Raw genomic sequence first — 18,564 nt, forward strand, 5'->3', positions numbered from 1 at the left:
ATGCTTTATACATCAAACCCAAGCTAAAGTGTGGACCTAAAAATTGAAATGTGATCTTTAAGTTAGCAATACATTTAAGAATACACATTAGCCAGTCTGTGTAATCTATTCCATTTGGGTGAAAAAGCCCTATTGAGAACTAAACCCTCCCCTTCCCATTTCTCATAAGCAGCTGATTTATTTCATTCTGTGCTTTCTTCTAAAAGACCTAAACATCATGCTTATCTGAAACTTCCTCAGCCTTTTACCTGGCAGTGACTACACAGTATGTATATACTGCTTTTATAATAATCTACAGCAAATCAGAGTAAACACTGAAAACATTTTACTGAAAACATTTGTTTGCTTTTACCATCAGCTGCCTCATCTTTTCTGTATCAATTGCACTCACCTATCACTTACAGTAGGTGAACAAGTTACAAACATACAATAGTTGCAAACACATCCAAAATGGACATGCTCACTTCCTTGTAAACCACGTTTTCTCCAAAACAAAACCCCCCAGAATTTGAGAACAACCTTGCAATACAAAGTTTGCTGCAGCTTCTTTTTATCCACAGTCCATTTATCATTCTTATCAATGAGATCAATCACTGTAATAATGGATCAAATGCAAATTTGTCCAGCCAAACATTCTGTGATTCTGTTCCCCATGTGGTGTCTCCCCCCTTATGCTGCTCATCAGCTTTCAAAGACACCAAGATGGGTGAAAAAGAATTCACATCTCAGTGGGGAACTGAACCCACTGCAGCAACCTTGGCAACTCTGGGTTCTGGGTCACACACACACCAAACCCACCCCAAGAGCTCTGGCAGTCCTCAGAAAATAAGGGGGTTTCCATCAAGTCCCCCACCCCTTTTTTGTTACCTAAAAATAAAAGGAAAGAGGAGCAGTGCTCTTTCAGAACCACGGCACCTCGTGCCCCCTCAAACAAACACAGACAACAGTGCATTTCAACTTTATTAGAAAAGAAACCCAAAAGTTTATACAAAGCTCTGCATTTAACAGAAAACCAACCCCCCAAACACAAAGAAATCCGACATTGCAAGCTGTATGCATTTTGTGTTTTCATATACAGACATATATATATGTACATACACATATATATATGTGTGTGGGCGCACGCGGGTGTATATATAGTGTGTGACGTCGGTTTTTTTGCATGGTTTGCATTCATTATTTTACAAAGTTAACATTCAGTAGAAAAAAAAAAAAAAAAGGATTTTTGTTACCATTATTTTCTCATATAAATAACTGTGAGCAGTCCCTCTGCAGATAGATAAAAAACACCTTTTCGTGTCATTCTGTAAAAAACAGACATTACTGAAATGGTACTGAAATCTTTCAAGTTTTTTTTTTTTTTTTTTCAATACCACCATAAAAATATCATCTAGCCCCCAATTCAAAATGCTTGTCCAAGGCATTAGAAGAGAAAGGACTGTAAGACAATTCTGGAAAGATCAGTTCTTTAAGCCAACATTCAGGTAGATAAATTTTGCTGGACCTCATACATTGGTGTGAAATGAGCACAAACAGGAGACCACCCTCTCTGTCTGCCTGGAAAAGCTGGTTCTTTTGTCTATTTGAAAGAGTCAAATTCCAACCAAGCCCTCAGCAGTGTGAAGGAGCTGACAGACCCTCAGCTCACCCTCCTTGCCCTATGACAAAGCCACAGATTTTCTCGATGCAATTAAAATCTCTACCAGCTCAGCAAATTTTTCCTACTTCATTCACCTTAGAAGGAGCTGTTGGATTAACCATGGCATGGTTAGACAGACATCAGGTTGCTGAGTTACTGGGAGAAAAACTTAGCTAGAGGGGGAAAATACAAGACAACTAAAAGGAGGAAAACACCATAGAAAAGAGCTACTGGAGCAACTCCCAAGGCTCTGGTTTGGAGAAGCAGGAACAGTAGAGAGATAAGAACTGCAGCTCAAAACATCCTTGTGTTTACTGAAGTTCCTGGTGACAGCGTGATCCAGAGTTACCAACTGCCTGGTAAACAACCAATCATTCTTTCTGTCAAGCACCATGATGGGGAGAATGGTGAAGAGTCTGAAGGCAATACAAGTGGCTGTGGTGATAACAAAGGGAATGAAAGTGAAGAACACAATGATGCCAATTAAATGGAGAGTAATGCCAATGAAGATGTTTCAACTTCCAGAGATGCTGGCAACAAGAAGAATGGTTATGTGGTTGGTGTTGATGATGGCCAGAATTCATTCATATGTCCATGTAGTCATCATCTTCATCAGTATCACTTTCCAGTGAGGACTCCTGGCTTGAGGTCTCTAAGATTTCCAAAGCTGGCTGACAAAGGCTCTCCTTCTTTACATTCGCTGCAGACTGAGCAGACAAAATAGCAGACTGATCCCAAAAAGAGAGAGAGAGAATATATTGCTAAATAGTCAGGATAAACCCATGATCACAGGGACAAAAGCCCACTGGTTGCTATTCCTTCACATTCAATAACTGCCTTGTGTTGATAAAAGATGTCACCCTAATGTAAAACCACATAACATTTAGCAGTAGGCTTCCCCACAGTTAATGTTCTGGCAGCTTCCCCTCATCTAAGAGCTGCAATGGCTGCACTAGGTCACTCAGCCATTTCTGTGATTTTTTCCAAATCCCTCAGAAAAGGGATAGGGACTAGAATAGCTCTCATTTCACCCACAGCCAGTACTTTACCAGTCCTTTAAAAACTGGCCTCTGCTGGTAACAGCTAGCACCTCCTTCCACTACTTATCTACCTCTGGTTATGAACTGGGAACATGAACTGCTGCTTCTTTCATACAAGTACTTTATTGAGGGGAGAATTAAGATAAAAACAATAATCTAAAAATTACTGTTTCCCTTTTATTACCTTTAATTTTTGCTTGGTCTCTTCTGAAATGCTGCCCTTTGGAGAAAGGAGGGTGGGAGTGGGTGGAGTGACAGTGATCTCAGGTGGAAATTTGGTGACAGATGAAGGTATGAAAAGCTTTGGCATGTTGGGCAGAATGCGAGTTTTTACTCGGGTGCCATCTGTCTTGTTCTGCTGACTTCCCAAAGTCTGTGAACTGGAGCTGAGTTCAGGCTTGGAACTGGAGGCTAAACAGAAAACAGCAAGGAAAAAATATGTTAGGAAGTTATCTAGGATTTCAGATGTCAAAGAAGAGGGAGGAGTTCATTGTTAGATGGAAGGCTGGCTCAAAAGGCCTTTCTTCAAGCCTTGCAATAACCAAAGCTTAGAACCAGAAAAAAGATTGTAAAATGACAACTGTAAACCAGTAGTAATTAAAAAATATCTTACTAGATGTCAGAAACTCAACCTGACCAAGCACAACAAATGGTAGTGCAGCACTGGCCATCTACATCCACTACAAACTCCATCTTCCCACTTGGGTCAGATGCAGTCATCTCCCATCTCTGCACTCTGCACTGCAACAAACAAAGCTCTTCAGCTTTACTTGTGAGTCTTCATATCCTCCACCACAGCATTGTCTCTTCAACTACCGAGAGAGCAACTCCTCAACAATTAGAGAAAAATAGATGGTAACACTTGTCAAGTTTCCCCATTACAAACCCTGCCATAATGCTGCCTCCTTGGAGTGCTCATGCCCCTGGCTCCCACACTGCTCAGCATCATTTCCACATCCCTCCCCAGTGTCTCACTTGGGGCCTCCACAGTGCAAGCTTTCTCACAGTGTTTATTGAGTACATCTCACAAGAAGGATCCAGCCCTTCCCCAGGCACTATCACATTACAAAATTATGTATACACAACAATAACCAATAGGTGACAATTCTGCAATGTTAAAAACTGAGTATTTGTTAGAAGAGATTTCTTACTAATAATGCTGCTTCACATGAAGTCCAAATTATTTTTTAGAAACTATATAAATGGAAACACCAGAGCCTTTCTCCGTCTGGTAATAATGACAGGAGTTCATATACATTTTTTCAGATTCAGTATTGTCAAATCCATCTCTGGCAGATATTGGGAATGGACATGGCCACTTACACACAGCAAAATAAAATGCCAGTTTTCTAAGGCTAGCCTAGAAACAGGCAGCAGCAGAGCAAACTACTAAGGGATGTAAAATTGAATTGCATGTTCTCAACAGCACACAGGAATGTAAGAGCTGCCACAACAGATGAGGCATGGCTTTGCATCAAGGTCAGTGACCCATCTCCATGGGCAGCCAATCCTTCCAGACAGTAATCAGACACAGGATAATCTGCTCTCACAAATAGGGAAAAACAAGATAGCCCAAACATGAAAATCTAGATTATGCTTGCCTGAAATACCAGGTTTTACATTTTTTTTCAATTAAAACACCAACTTCTTCTCTTGGGAAGAGGGCAGAGGAGAGATAGAACACATTAACTGCTGTAATGCTGGTTTTTATGTTTACTTAGACTGAGTCAGTTTTGTGAAAAACCATTTCCTTCTGCTAAATATCCCAACAGTGTAATTCAAACTGTTATCATACTGCCCCATATAAGACTTCAATTAAAAGAGAAATTCTGCTTTAAAGGATGCACGAACTATACTGCACGAAAGCTGGTACTGGAGGTTTTTTATTTGCCTTTACTGCCACGCTATTTAGCATGCCAGACATGCAGCAACCAGAATGCCCACTGAGGGATGACAGGAAGCTCAGGCATTGCCAGGAACGCATCTAAACTCTGCAAAACTTGACTGCAAGGCAGGCAGAGAAACTGAGGCACGCCGACCCCAAGTGTCCAACCACTCAGTGCCTACGGACGATGCACAGCTCACCACCCCATTTCAGAATGCCCTGAAGCACAGGAAGCTCCTACCTGGGGTGCACACATGTCCTGAATTTGTGCTGGGCACGGGCTCCACGTGCCAGCACACAGGCTCTGGCGGTGCTGCGACTGTAGCCATTTTCATCTGCTGACAAAGCCGGGACTCCTGCTGCTGAAATCCAAGCCCCTCCAAAGGCACTTCAAGCTCTTCTTCCTCTTTAGTAATGAAATATAATTCACAGATTAAGAGACATCCTGATCTCTCTCCTAAGCCTCAATCTTTTTGCTGTCTAACCAACAGGTAGAAAAGTCCTTTGAACCCTTGCTCTGTGTCTAAACCAAAACACGATGGAGTGAAATTAAATACTGGCAAGTTAAGATGACAAAAACAACTTTTTCTTAGTGCCATCAATTCAAACTCTTAAAAAAAGGTAAATGTCATTTAAAAAGCGAGGAAAAAAAAATTGAGGTTGACATTTTGTCATCTCTGCACATCTGCAGAAACAGAGAGCTGAGCATTTCCTTTGGAGCTGTGAGGGCTGGGAGAAGAGCTGCCACGTGCAGAACAAAATCCATCACCCTTAATGAAGGAGCAGCTGTGATCAGTGGGCCCTCTCTGATCTCCAGCCACAGGTACCTGCTGCACTGAGCACTCGTTACTGTGAACATCCAATACCAGGGCCAAATCCACTTTTCATGAAACCAACATCAAGTGATACTGAATGCCCACTCCTCACTGATACATCCACTGTAAATACATCAGCCTAAAATTCCCACCTTCTGCTATTCTAGAACCTGGGATGCCTGCAACTCAGAATCCATGTGTGTCTACAGCCTTGTTATTACATAGCAGCTGTACCTGCTTTTAAACGAGTGCAGTGTAAAACCAGCTTCCTTACACACTGAGCTGCATGTTGTACACAGGAGGAGTCATCTTCACCGACCTGCTGAGAGCTGCCAGTGCCCTTGTGGGGCAGGGCAGTGACCCTTTCAAGGCTATTGACACACAAACAAGCTCTTATTCTCTCTTAAAAATGAAGACATTCTTCAAAAAAAACAAAGGGCTGCCTAGTCTAATTTGAGTCACCTCCTATTTCCACAGGCTAAGGCTGCTCAGGCAGCTATCATGGACCAGCACATGCAGTGGATAGTCACAGTCTCACTTGCTCTAAAATTCTTTGTATGGCAATGCTCTAAATTAATTTGGGATTTTGACCATGCAACGTCTTAAAAAGGAATACATATTTTAACTTTTCTTCATTGGAAAACTGCTCCCACCCCCTCAAGTGTTGAAAACACTTCTCCATCTCCACCAATATAGAGAAGATCTTGGAATTTACCATGGTAATATTCTCCTGTACAAGAGTTCCCCTTGCAGAAACTGCTTCAGAAAACATCACAGCTTAACAGTCTGATCTACGCGGTTTGAAAGATGCAACTTCTTAAAAGAGTTATAATTTCTATGGTTCTTGAATAACTTGTATGAAAAAAGCTCAGGATAGCAGGCTGTTCTTTCATCCACTAATTTTCATAGGTAAAGAAAAAGCCCCATCATCTAGACTTGTAGCTGAAGGCTCACATAAGCCTTAGGATAAATGAGATTGCTTGCAGAGAAGTGTCCAATAGCTCTCAAAAAGGAAAGGTCACCCACTAGAGCACAGTTCACAGGCAGCTCCTGTTCTGAGCTGCTCCACTCACTATCCAGCACAAAATGGAACAGCCTAATGCAGATGAATGTGCTTCTCATTCTCAGCACTCTCCTGCATATTTCTCTCTGGATACTTAAAAATACAGCCCTGGAAGTAGGAAAATAATACTTGCATCTGTTCAAGTATTAACAGACCAAATCAGCTGAGAACAACACAGAAGGAAGGGCTTAACTGCAGGAATCTCAAGTAGGAAAATCCCAAAGCATTGTTTCCCTTCTGAAGAAGCCGAGGACAGCTGAAGGATCCCTGGGTCTTGCCTGCCCTTTCCAGCAGCACACAGGGATTTAACCCCACAGTGCCTGGAGCAGCCCCAGGGCAGCACATCCACATCCCACCCCATGGATCCCACCCCATGGATCCCACCCCACTGCTGGTGCTGACCACAGGCTGCAGGCTGAACCCAGAGCACTCCCACACTGGCATGGCTACAAGACACTCGACCAAACATTACAACAACATCTGAAGAAAAGCAGGATGAAAATGATGATGATGATTTCAGATTACTCCACAAGACAGAGTCAACTCATTCTTAACTTACTCCATCCCTCCAGAATCACCATCTTAAGTAGGGTAAGTACTAACAGAATCATTCTTATCCGCTTATTAACCCAGAATACAAACCAGTAATTAACTTAGCAGGTACAGAACTATATACAAACAAACTGCAAATCCTACAGCCCCAACTATATTGCTAACTGAGAGCAGTTTTGTATCTACTCTACTACTTAACTACATTAGGGACTTATTAGTTCACAATGCAGAGTAAGAGCTCTGATTTGCATTATTATTTAATGACAAAACTCTACTTCTTATGCTGATTACAATATTTGTTTGATTATAAAATGTATCATTGCTTAAAGTGATTTGCTGTACTTTATTTTAACTAAATTATGGCCCACTGACAAAAGCTCTTTTAAGTAGTCTAATTCTAGGAAGATGCTACTAGACTGGTATCAGTCTGTGCTCTCTCAAGAGCTATCAGCATTGTCATACACATCTCCACTTCCAGAATATATTTTTTCAAGTTCTGAAGATGCAGTTTTACAGTGCAGTAAAATTAGATTTATATTTGAATAAAATATCTGACAGCGATTTTTAATGTAGAAGTGAATGGAAATGAAAGGGCAGGAGTCCAGCACACTGTGCATTTCTATCACTGCACTTCTGGAAACAACATTTGATAACATTCTATTAGAATGTGCCTTTCAGTACAAGAGAAATCAAGAACCACTGCTAATCAATCCCTTGCTGTCAGAGATGTTCAATACAGTCACAGAATTCTATTCCCTGGCTGGATCATACATTTTATTCCTTCAGGACTGTGTAATTTTAATTTTTAAAAAATTTAAATAGAAACAATGTGACCAAGTTAAAAATAAAGTTAATAAACAAAGTATTTCTTAGACTTCTTGAAAATAGCAAGAATTGGTTGTTTCGGTGTATATGTCATAATTTATACTTTAATATATTGCATAGATATTTGGTCTTTTTTCATTACAGACAAAAAGATCAAAACAAGGAAGGACAATCAAGAATATACAGCTGGATCTCCTCGTTATTTGTCTAAAACAGATTTCTGAAGAGAATATTTTAACATTTGTTTTGAGGAAGATGCTGTTAAAGCCCTGAACATAATGTCCTAGTTCTTCTAATAAAAACTTTCCCCAGGGAGGTAAAGACTCCACTAACTCGTGAGCCACAATATTCTGCACAAGTGTGAGAACACCAGAATATAAGTGCAGCACATTCTGAAGGTATTCAGAAGCTCAGATTTAATATCAGTTAATAAATCTTTTAGAATTACCCTGTACTTGTACTGTCTTGGCAGGTTTTCAAACATTAGCTCTACAAACCCAGTTTAAAATCAAACCAGTTCCTGAAGATACAATTTGCAAGAGACACTTGTCCCCAGGCTGAGGATGGGGCAGGTGCTGTGCTCTGGAGACCCATTTAGCACTCTCACAACACACCACACAGAAATTAAGCACACAGAGAAAAGCACAGATTTGCAATGCACGTCACTATTGATACTGAAAAGTTCCTCTCCAATCGAGCTGCATTACAAGAAATTTTTTTTAGCCTTCCCTTTCCCAACAGCTGCCTAAATACATATAAAATAGTACACGACACAGAAAGAGGGACATCATACCTTTCAACATCTCCCTGCTTTAGTGAGGAAGAAACAATTCAATGCAACAACCTACTCCAGCTTTCCTCTCCAACCTCTTCCCACTTGTTGCCAGGGTAACCAGTGTTTGCAGATGCCTATAGCGGGCGCCTGGGTTCATGACTTCATCACAGTTAATATCCTCTCCCCAGCTCCTCAGCCACAGAATGCACACACACATTCATCCACTCACTATCAACACGCTGATTACACAACCCTGCAACCGCTTTTATACCGACACCGCTCGCTCCGCTATTCTGCTGTACATAAAAATCAAAAATAACGCCGGCAAAAATAATCCCTTGGCAATTGGAAGATGTGGGGAAAGTTTAAAAGCAGTACTGGTGTAAGCAGTAAGCAGCTGCTCTGGTCCCCCTGCACCGAACACTCACTGATTTGGTTTCATCGTGCTGTCAGGTACGAGGCATTAACATCAGTGTTATAAAACATCTTGCACGGAGTTTGAAAAAACTCTTCAGTCATGCACTAAATCTCTTACATTACAACTGGAGGACAAGCCCAGAAAATGTGACTAGCACCTGGAAAAAACATTTTCCAGTTTCTAACAGAAGCGGTTTGAAGTATTACAGCATAGATACGTTACAGAATACAGGCAACACACAGTGCATGCACAAGGCACCATTTCATCATGGGAAAGAAGAAGGAGCTGAGCTTTGAACTCCAGGACAAAATATTAACATTATTTCAAAAGAAAATACAAGGAGAAGTGAACAGACAACAACCTCAAGTGCTTAAATAAAGCACTTGCACCACTTGCCTTCATCCCTCTGCAAAACCCCCTCCCCAGCAGCTCCCTGTGTCAAGACAAAAAACCTAAAAACACGTCAGTAGGATTTAGCTGGTTTGTACTACCTTGCCCTCCAACTGCTGCAAAAGAGTAAGGATTGAATTCTGTGTGCCTCCAGACTCCAGGAAACACTTCTCTTCCTAGTCCCAGTAACAACTGGTTTGCTCTGCACTGGTGGCCACCCACAGCACACACAGCTGTTCACAACTCATTTACTGCACAAGGCAGGCAATATTTGATTTTTTTTCCACCCAATGGAAACGCGTCTGATCCTCTGCTCCCTGACATAGTGGAGGAAGTATCTTACCACATTTCCAAGGAATAATACTAATGTGAAAACAATTCACTTTCTCTATTCCATCTGCCCTGCTCTCCAGTGTGCTGGGAAATAATACAGCTTTTTTCCCCACACGGCAGTTGCAAAGGCCATGGAAAGCCTGAATTTGAAGGAGCTCAGAGTTTCCTTATGAGCTGTGCTACTAAGTCAGCAGAAAGACAGCACTGGAACAGGGGTTGGCTCAGCTGAACAGAGTTAAGATGCAGAAACACAGAAACAACAGAGCCTTCAGCCATGAGGTACCACAGCACAGCAGACAGCGAGGCGGTGCTCACCTAGCTCATCACAGCATGTGGCAGGTACACTTGGTAGCCTTGCTTTCTCTAAATTCATTCCAAATATCCTGCTATTAAATTTACTTCTAAAAAAGCACTGCCAAGTGCCTTTAGTGCATATAGCTGTAGAAAGAAGTATTTGACTTGAAATGCCAAATGCAGGAAATTACATTCAGAGCTGACACACAAAATCGTATGTTAAAAATTAAGCATCGGAGTAATTTTGGAGGCAAAAAGCTGCAGAACACAAGTTCTACTGGCCCTGAAGGAAAAGAAATTCAAGCAGCCTGGTGAACAGAAGTTTGCAGTGCAATAGCACAGCACAGTGCTATATTTATCACTAGGTCCTGAGCAGGGAGAGTGTACTGTACAATCAAATGAGACATACCCCAAAACTCTTCCTAATGCTGAGGTCAGCTGCCACAGAACATTAATGAGACTAAAATTTAAAATGGGTGGCTGCTTTGAAAATGCTTCCTGGAAACAGTCCCTGGCCCATACTAACTCCCAGATCCCTCCAAGAGCCATGCTGGGGCCAGTTTGACAGCAGAATTCCTGTGTCCAAACCATTTTCTGTCCCCACCAGCTGTCCTAGAGGTGCAGAAACCTGGCATGCAGGTGGGTAAAGAAAAACCCTGAAGTTCAGTCCTAACCTCCTCTTTTTTTTTTTTTTTTCAAACAAAACTTCATTTTAAAAGAACAAATAATGGGCCTAGATCAAAAAGACAACAGGTTTGATATTCAACAACATCAACTTTCAAACGGCTTTATCAAAACACAGCTAACTGATATTTGTTTAATATCTGACTCAGCAAGGACATTTCACCTGGAGAGCACCTGTGCACAGGAACAGTCACTTGCAGTCTCCTGCTTCTGAAATTTCCTCTGTGAGCTGCCTAACAAAAGCTGTGAGAGCTTCCCCTTACCATCAGGATCTCACCCTCCTTTGCCCTGACAGCCAGCTAAGCACAAGGAAATTAGCAAAAGCAGCTGGCAGAAAAATCTCTCAAGTGAATGTAATGACACCCCACAATTTTCTAAGTACTTTGTAAGCAACACAATACCTGTGCAGAGGACTTATAACTACATCTCTCTTCAGTCTGCCTTTGTGCAGGAATATATGTAAATTTTATGCTGCTGACAGCAATCTAAAACTAGTGAAACTGAACCATATTGCAACTGTAAAGCATTGCTGCCATGCTCCTTTACAAAAATCTCCAAAACATGTGTTTCAGTAGTGCAAGACATCCACAGGGCAATGGCTCTCCAGGATTTTCAGGGAGATTTAAGAGTGCACAGGGTTAGAGAGGCTCCTAGAGCACAGACCTGCCCTGGGTGCACTAAACCCTGGCTTCAAACCATCACCTCACCTGCCTCTGCTGGGCAGCTGCTGCCCCTGCCCTATTTGTTCTTACTGATTCAACACAGGAACATAAGAATTATGACAGTTTTAATGTCAAAGGATTTTCTGCACTACACTGGATTGAGTAAATAGAACCTCAGGAACGTGAAGTGTAGATATCAGAAATAGACATTAAGTGTACTGAAAAATCTTGTGGAATGAGTTTGTTTCGACAGGAGGTAAATCAGCACACTTCTACAAAGGGAAGAGGAAGAGCCATGACTGACTGCTACTGTCTGAGCACTGCAAAAACGAATTAAGGAATCATTCACAGACAGGAAACCCCTGCTGACATTCAGCAGCCAAGTTGTTTTCAGAGTGCACCCATTGTGAAAAATAAAAAGCTGCACAAAAAGCATGGATGAGACAAGGGGAAGTGAGAACACCAGAGCCAAGGAGGCTGAAGCAGCAAGAGATCAGAGAGTGATGCAGAGCTCACTGGGGAAAGCCTGGCTGATTCCCACTGATGACTCTTCAGTCACTCACAGGCAGGAGCTTCTACCCCAGCAGTTACAGAAGAGCTTTTAAAGCCTAGGAGAAATCCTAGGTAAAATTTTTAAGCCTTGGGAAATGAGGAAGACAACTGTCAAAAACCAGAACATTCTCCTCTAGAAATTGAGGAGAACGTAGTGAAAGTAAGATGCACACAAGTGCCACAAGAAAACAGAGTAGGACAAGACATGATTTAAGAGAGAAGCTTCATGCCAGGTAACTGCAATCTGGAGGTAGTTACCTTGAGGCCACAGGCTCTTGGCCTGCCCAACTTTTCTGTTTCATCTTTTTTTGAGTCATCCGTTGAGAAAATTCTGTGCTCTACAGCACAATTTTGAATTCAACAGAAAAAACAAGGTAAAACACTGACTGCAATTAAGAGAGTTGACTGTTACTATTTATAGTCATTTAAAAAGTACCTGAAAATTTGAATTGAAATGCACAGTTAAAATAAGGTGTGGACAACAGGGCCAAACACTTCTGTGTAAGAAGAAAGTTGTCAAAATACTGAACTACAGGCTGTTAATATCTGTGTTTGTCTTTGGAAATCCATGACAAGCAAACTCAGGAGCCACTGAGACCAGTATGAGGTTAAGCTCAACTTCTGATGGCAAAGTACAAGCTTCATCATTTCACCCAGGGACAGGAATTATTTCATCATTATTTCACCAGGAACAGGAATTATTTCATCATTATTTCACCCAGGAACAGGAATTGTGGATGTCCACTGACATCTGGCTATCCAGGAACTGCAAGGAATCCAGGTGGGCCCTTGTGCCATGCACTGTTTTAATACAAGAGATGCTGTCAGTGCAAAATGATGGTTTACATTCTCTGTAGTGATGCCTAAGGAAAACATTCAGTCTCCTCAGTCTTCTGAGAACCTAAAGTCATGCATCAGCTGCTAAAATAAAGTCAGTTGCAGACTTCTGGGAAAAGATGCTCCTTACACCTCAAAGCTCTCCTATGACTCCAGCACCCAGCTATCCTACAGAGTGAAATGTCACATTCCAACACTACTGAGTGTTATTGAATTCTTAGGATTTCCCACTTCAAAACCCTCTTTACTTGGAACATTTGCCTTTCAAGGATTCTGCAGCTGCCTGCACACACTCAAACAATTTAACTTCATTGCTCTCTGTGCAATAGTCTGCTCATCTTTCCATGCAACTGTCCTCTCCTGTATTTATTTCTTGTGCTTCTGAAACTCTCAAAGTTCTACAGGCTGAACTATATTTACACCTCTACTTCCCCTCTTGTGCCCATTTCACAAACATCTGAAATTACAGCAGGATATTCCCATGGCTTATGGAGTGCCACTTTTCTGCACAACACAAAGAACAGTCTTCCCTAGCTTTGAATTTTTAAGTTTGGACAGCTTTGTCATGACCTTGCTTTCACAGTGAACTGCTTAGGCCTTAAATGGACAAAAAATTAATAGTGGGGAGTCTTCTACTTGGATTTTAATTCCAACATGGTAAATACCTGGCTTTAAGCAAAACACAGAACTTTAAATAATTCCAGGTATAAAAACCTTCTCTTGGTATCAGAACTCAAATGTGAATGTTTTCCTGTTCATTCCTCATAAAAATCATTATTGCAGTAAGGACAGCCAAGAGGAAAATGTCAAGATTTTTCAGCAATTTAGAGCCATGTAATACTGCAGCAGTGTGACAGGCTGGAGGGAGTTTACCTTAATTGTCCTATTTTAGCTTCCCCAGAGAAATGTTAGGCTGAGCTAGGAAGGCTAAGAGTCCCAAGCACATTTTCACCCAAATGTAGGAAGGTGTCTTGCTGAAACTGCCACCATCACCCCTCTGCTGCTGGACTCCATCACCCTGTGCCCTGTAACATTAGTCATGCACCAGACAAAATCTCAAGAAAACATTTACATCAGAAATGAGTGGCATAGCATCAACAATGCTAGGAAAAACAAATCATTTTCCTGGGTGAAATCAAAGAAAATGAGAGCAGCTAATACTCTCTGATGTGTAATACTTCCACACGAATAAGTAGGTACAGGTACAGGTTATGAGACAAAAAAGTTGGGAACAGTTCACTCAAAAATGGGAGGAGTTTTTACCCAAACAGCACTAAAGGAAGGCAAATGAAAAAAGGTTGTAACAGAATTATAACTAATTCATTTTAAGAGAAGGTGGATACAAAGGTAGGAGAACTAAAAAGAAAAGAGGAAGAAAGGACACAGCAGTAATTGGTGTCTCTCTCAGGCAGAGAAATGACCTGTCAGGTAGGGCTGAGAGCCAGATACAACTCATGCATTCAGCACTGAGCTTTGGAGAGAGAGCCTCTTGATGTTCAGTTTCAGGGGTGTAATTCTGGCAGCTAACCCTTCCATCTCCCTCAACCAAAATGATGTATAGAAAACATCAAAGAAAAATGAACAATATCTAACTCTACAACCTTAACAAAGCCCAGAAAGTCAAAAGATTAAAATAAATGTTCCAATCACTGCGACGTGGCCTGGGGAGTTGCAGAGAGGAAAGCACATCAGAAATGCTCCTGAGTTCTGTTTGAAAACCAGAAGAATGCACGAGCTCTTATCAGCATTGTCATTCCTGCACCAGTCTCCTTAGTAAGTCCATAACAGCTTCACAGAGGATTCAGTTTTTCCTCCCCTGATGTCTAGGCACAAACCCAAATCACTCCCTGCTGAGCAAGCCAGACAAGACATCTTATGACACCAGGCAACTCCATGCTTTTGCTTCCCAAGGACAGTAACAAATGTAATTTACACACAGACTAAGCCATTCCTTCCTCATCACTCCCCTTTCCTCTTTTCCCTTCCCAAGACAATCTCTCCCTGGAATTGTGAAAAAGGAAAATTAGACAATACAACTGCTGATGCTAGATGTTAAATTTCAGTTTTGTTCTGTACTCAGAGATTAGCAAATTGGGAAAACCTATTTCTCCCTAACTTGCTCTTCACTGCTGATGAATTCAGACTGTGCATTCAAGTAACAAGGCTGATTACATAAGGAAGAAATGACATACAAGAAGTATGAAGACAAAAACTTTACAAAGTCACAATTCCAAACTAAGGGAACACCCTGTCTCACAGACCTGGACACAGCCTCCACTGTATCTTCATGCATCATTTTCCACAACACCTGTTCTATATGTGGCTCATTCATAACTTTATCTGGGCTCCCATGACTTGTCTAAGCATGAGTAGTGCTGGGCCCAGGCTTGTAAACAGATGGAGTGAGCACAGGCAGCAGCAGGTGCTTTTTCAGACAGTGCTTCTGCTGAAGTTGCAAGAAGTACAGTCTATGGCAGGTGCTGTGCCACCTTAACATGCTCAGTGTCCCACAGATATTGCCAACCACCTCTTTGGGCACCCAAGGCAAGTCTGAAATTTGGTCTAATCTTACTTCACTCCCCAAAGTGGATCAGTATTGCCCAGCAATATATAGATTTTCTGTCTGCTAATGAGCCAGCCTGCCATGACAGCAAAAAAGCAAATGACAGCATTCTCATTTATTCTTTCCTCATCTAGAAAACTGTATAGGACCAATTAATAATACAGTCATCAACAAATCACACAATCATGCTATAGAATAAATAACATTTCTTTGGCTTCTTCAATTCTTTCCTGTGCTCTAACCTGGCACATAACCACACCAGGGCTATAAATAACACATTTCAACATTCTGGTCCTGTCAGATGCTTCTTTTCTGAAATGTGAAACATAATAGTGATGATAAGCTAACTTTCTAGACCATGCAGAATCTTGTTCATCAGTGTTATGTGTCTCCACACTCATATATGCTGGGCAGTGAGATCTGCACAGCTAATTATGTTAATCAAGCTCTTCTAAGACAGATGTAGGCTGCTCACCAGTTTATTTTAATTGTAATCACTTTAAAATACCTCAAAAATTTTTAAATGTTAAAAGAAATGGAACCTCAACTCATTGAAGAAAACAAAACAATTTTCATTTTAATGCTGCTGGACACTTCAATTCTCTAAAAGAGATGACTATTTTCAGGCTGCTATTTCATGATTTCGCATACAAGTTACATGGAGTGGTCACTCTTTTATCTATCCCATAAATTAAAGTATGGATTACACAGCTCCACTTCAGGACCAAGACAAAAATCTGTGTAGCCTTTTGAACGTGGGGTGGTGATGAGAAAACGGGACAGAGTCAGAGCTCAGGCACTACCTCAGCACGTGGCAAGTGATCAGAGGGGGCCAGAAGGATGTGCCTGGCCGGGACTTACCCCGAGCAGCATCCCCCATGCTGGGGGCAGCCTCAGTGCCCTGGCCCCGGGGCTGCTCCGGCTCCCGCTGCGGCTCCTGCGCGGGCGGCACCGAGCACGCCGAGGAGGAGGAGGACGAAGAGGAAGAGGCTGGTTTGGATTTGGAATGCAGGTCGTTCAGTCTCAGGAGGTTTTCAGGAGTCACAGTGTCTGGATTCACTGGGGTGGGATGCAGTGTGGCTGGTGCTACTGGGAAGAAGCTCTCTCGGCTGTCCTTCGGGTGCTTTGGGGTCGTGGGTGCTTCTCCTGTGGCCTGCACAGAAAAGGGGCAGCAGTGAGGAAAAGTCTGCAAGGCACTGCCTCTGTGCTGCCTGCTTCAGTGACTACTGCAAGAGCACATTTTATGGACAGAAAACACTCTCTTTAAAGTGAATATAATAGAACAATGACTCAATCACTATTCTAAAGAAACCTTTTCTCCTTTATGGATTATTTTTCTGTTCTTTACGGTCTGTTTATCAAACCAGCACTTGAACACTTATTCACATTTACAAAGTTTAATTTAACACATCCCTCACAACATAACATACTTCCCTGAACTCTGTAATTAGGCATGAGTTACAATCTCCTGTAAACAGAAACATATTTCTTTCATTTAAAAATACATTGACAAGTGCTTGACCTGAAAAAACAGATCTGCACTGCTTTAAGAGACTTTGCAAATTATCACAAGAAATAATTCTTAGTGAATGATGTGAGAAGAAATGGAGAAAATAGAAAAATGTATTCGCTTGTGAAATAAGAGATGAGCATAACTCCAAATCATAAACTCCTGCCAAGTGCAGAACTGGTAACACTGAGGTCCAGCTGAACCAGGCTCAGGAAGATCTGCTGCCTGTGCACAGGTAAGAGAGGCACCAAGAGCAGGGCTCTTCTCCAAAGCCAGTGCTAAAAACTGAATGCAGTGTCATTTATTACATAGACAGAAGGTAGAAGTGGGACATAAATTCACCAAAGAAGGGAATAGAAGTACCCATAAAATGAATATCTTTGTAAATTTATCAGTACTCAAATAAAGTATTATTGCTTGTGAGGCCACAGAAAGCATTTATTTTACACTCCTTACAGTCTTCACAGAAGTACCCATAAAATGAATATCTTCTCTGTAAATTTTATCAGTACTCAAATAAAGTATTCTTGCTTGTGAGGCCACAGAAAGCATTTATTTTACACTCCTTACAGTCTTCATTTAATGGAGATTTACTGGACCATAAAAGATGCAGTTAGATAGAATTCTCAGATGTTTAATTGTTTGCCTCATACCTCTACCAAGAAAAACCCCCTCATTTTAACCATAGTGATAACAGTAAGAATGTCTGAAACAGAAACAGGGTTCAGCTGTCAAATGTCAAATCAAATTGGACCCTAATGTCCTAGAGACCAAAGATTTATTACAAAGCCAGAAAAGTCAGTAGAATTTCACTGAGAGAAGAGAGGAACTTTCAGGTGGAGAAAATGCATACTTAAAATTCAAAGGTAGAGAGCACACAAGTACACTTAAAAAAAATAATTGGCAGAATGTATTTTTGAAGTTCCTGAACTTGATTAATCAATCTCTAAAAAGCATACAATTAAAACCTGCCAGAGTCTATGTGTACACAAAAAAAAAACCAAAAACAAAAAACCAACCAAACAAACCAAAAAAAACCCCACCAACAGCTACAGTCACAACTGCCACACTGGATCAACAAAAGGTCTATTCTGCCTCTGAAAGCAGCAAGTTTCTGGTGCTTAAAGCATCAGTTCCAAAACTAAAACAAATGGGATCATACAAACCTGAGGGAAATGAAACTGCAGAAGCAAGCCTCCAGCTAAAAGTGAGATCACTTGAGGAAATGTTTTCAGCTGTGATTTAAAGGGAAAGCCCTTCACACCCATGCACTTCATTAACTTGCATAATGGGTGATGTAGAACCTGACATTTCTGTGCTTGTATTTTTTTCTGGAGAAACACACGAAGGTACTGCTTAGGTACATAGATGTTAAAAATGGATCTGCACCTCAGATTTCTAAAAAATGCACAGCTATTTGCAGAGCCAGAAAAAAGGACATTTGGAAAGTAACTCAGCAGTACTGGATGGTATTCAGATGAAAAATTATTAGAGAGAGTGCAACCCCATGGAATAATTGCTGCTGGAAGGGACCTCTGGAGGTCTCTCTGACTTCCCAGTTCCATCAGCTCACTGGGGCCCAGGGCCAGCCCAGTCCAAATTCTGCCAAGGAAGGAGACACAACAGCCTCTCCAGGCCCCTTTCTAGTGTTTTACCACCTTCCCAGTGAACATTTGTTTCCAATCATTTCATCCAAATTTCTCTTGCCGCAACTTTGAATGGTAGCT

The 18,564-nt window shown here is 41.4% G+C and overlaps 1 protein-coding gene across 3 annotated transcripts in view; it reads right to left on the reverse strand.

Annotated features, from left to right (window-relative positions):
* Window positions 1-947: 947 nt before the first annotated feature.
* The window catches only part of CABIN1 (calcineurin binding protein 1), a 109,787-nt gene continuing 92,170 nt past the window's right edge, over window positions 948-18,564 (reverse strand). For 2 of the 3 annotated variants that reach the window (XM_041420353.1, XM_041420352.1), the window contains exons 35-38: window positions 16,189-16,480; window positions 4,806-4,970; window positions 2,864-3,090; window positions 948-2,367 (exon numbers count right to left, since the gene is read on the reverse strand). In XM_041420353.1, the coding sequence (XP_041276287.1) occupies window positions 2,224-2,367; window positions 2,864-3,090; window positions 4,806-4,970; window positions 16,189-16,480 (828 nt within the window). In that variant the 3' untranslated portion in view covers window positions 948-2,223. The remainder of the gene's footprint in view (window positions 2,368-2,863; window positions 3,091-4,805; window positions 4,971-16,188; window positions 16,481-18,564) is intronic. The other variant, XM_041420354.1, reaches the window with a different exon arrangement.

The sequence above is a fragment of the Onychostruthus taczanowskii genome, unplaced genomic scaffold (genome assembly GCF_017590055.1).
Source record: "Onychostruthus taczanowskii isolate IOZ18803 unplaced genomic scaffold, ASM1759005v1 scaffold64, whole genome shotgun sequence".
In the NCBI taxonomy this organism is placed as follows: domain Eukaryota; kingdom Metazoa; phylum Chordata; class Aves; order Passeriformes; family Passeridae; genus Onychostruthus; species Onychostruthus taczanowskii.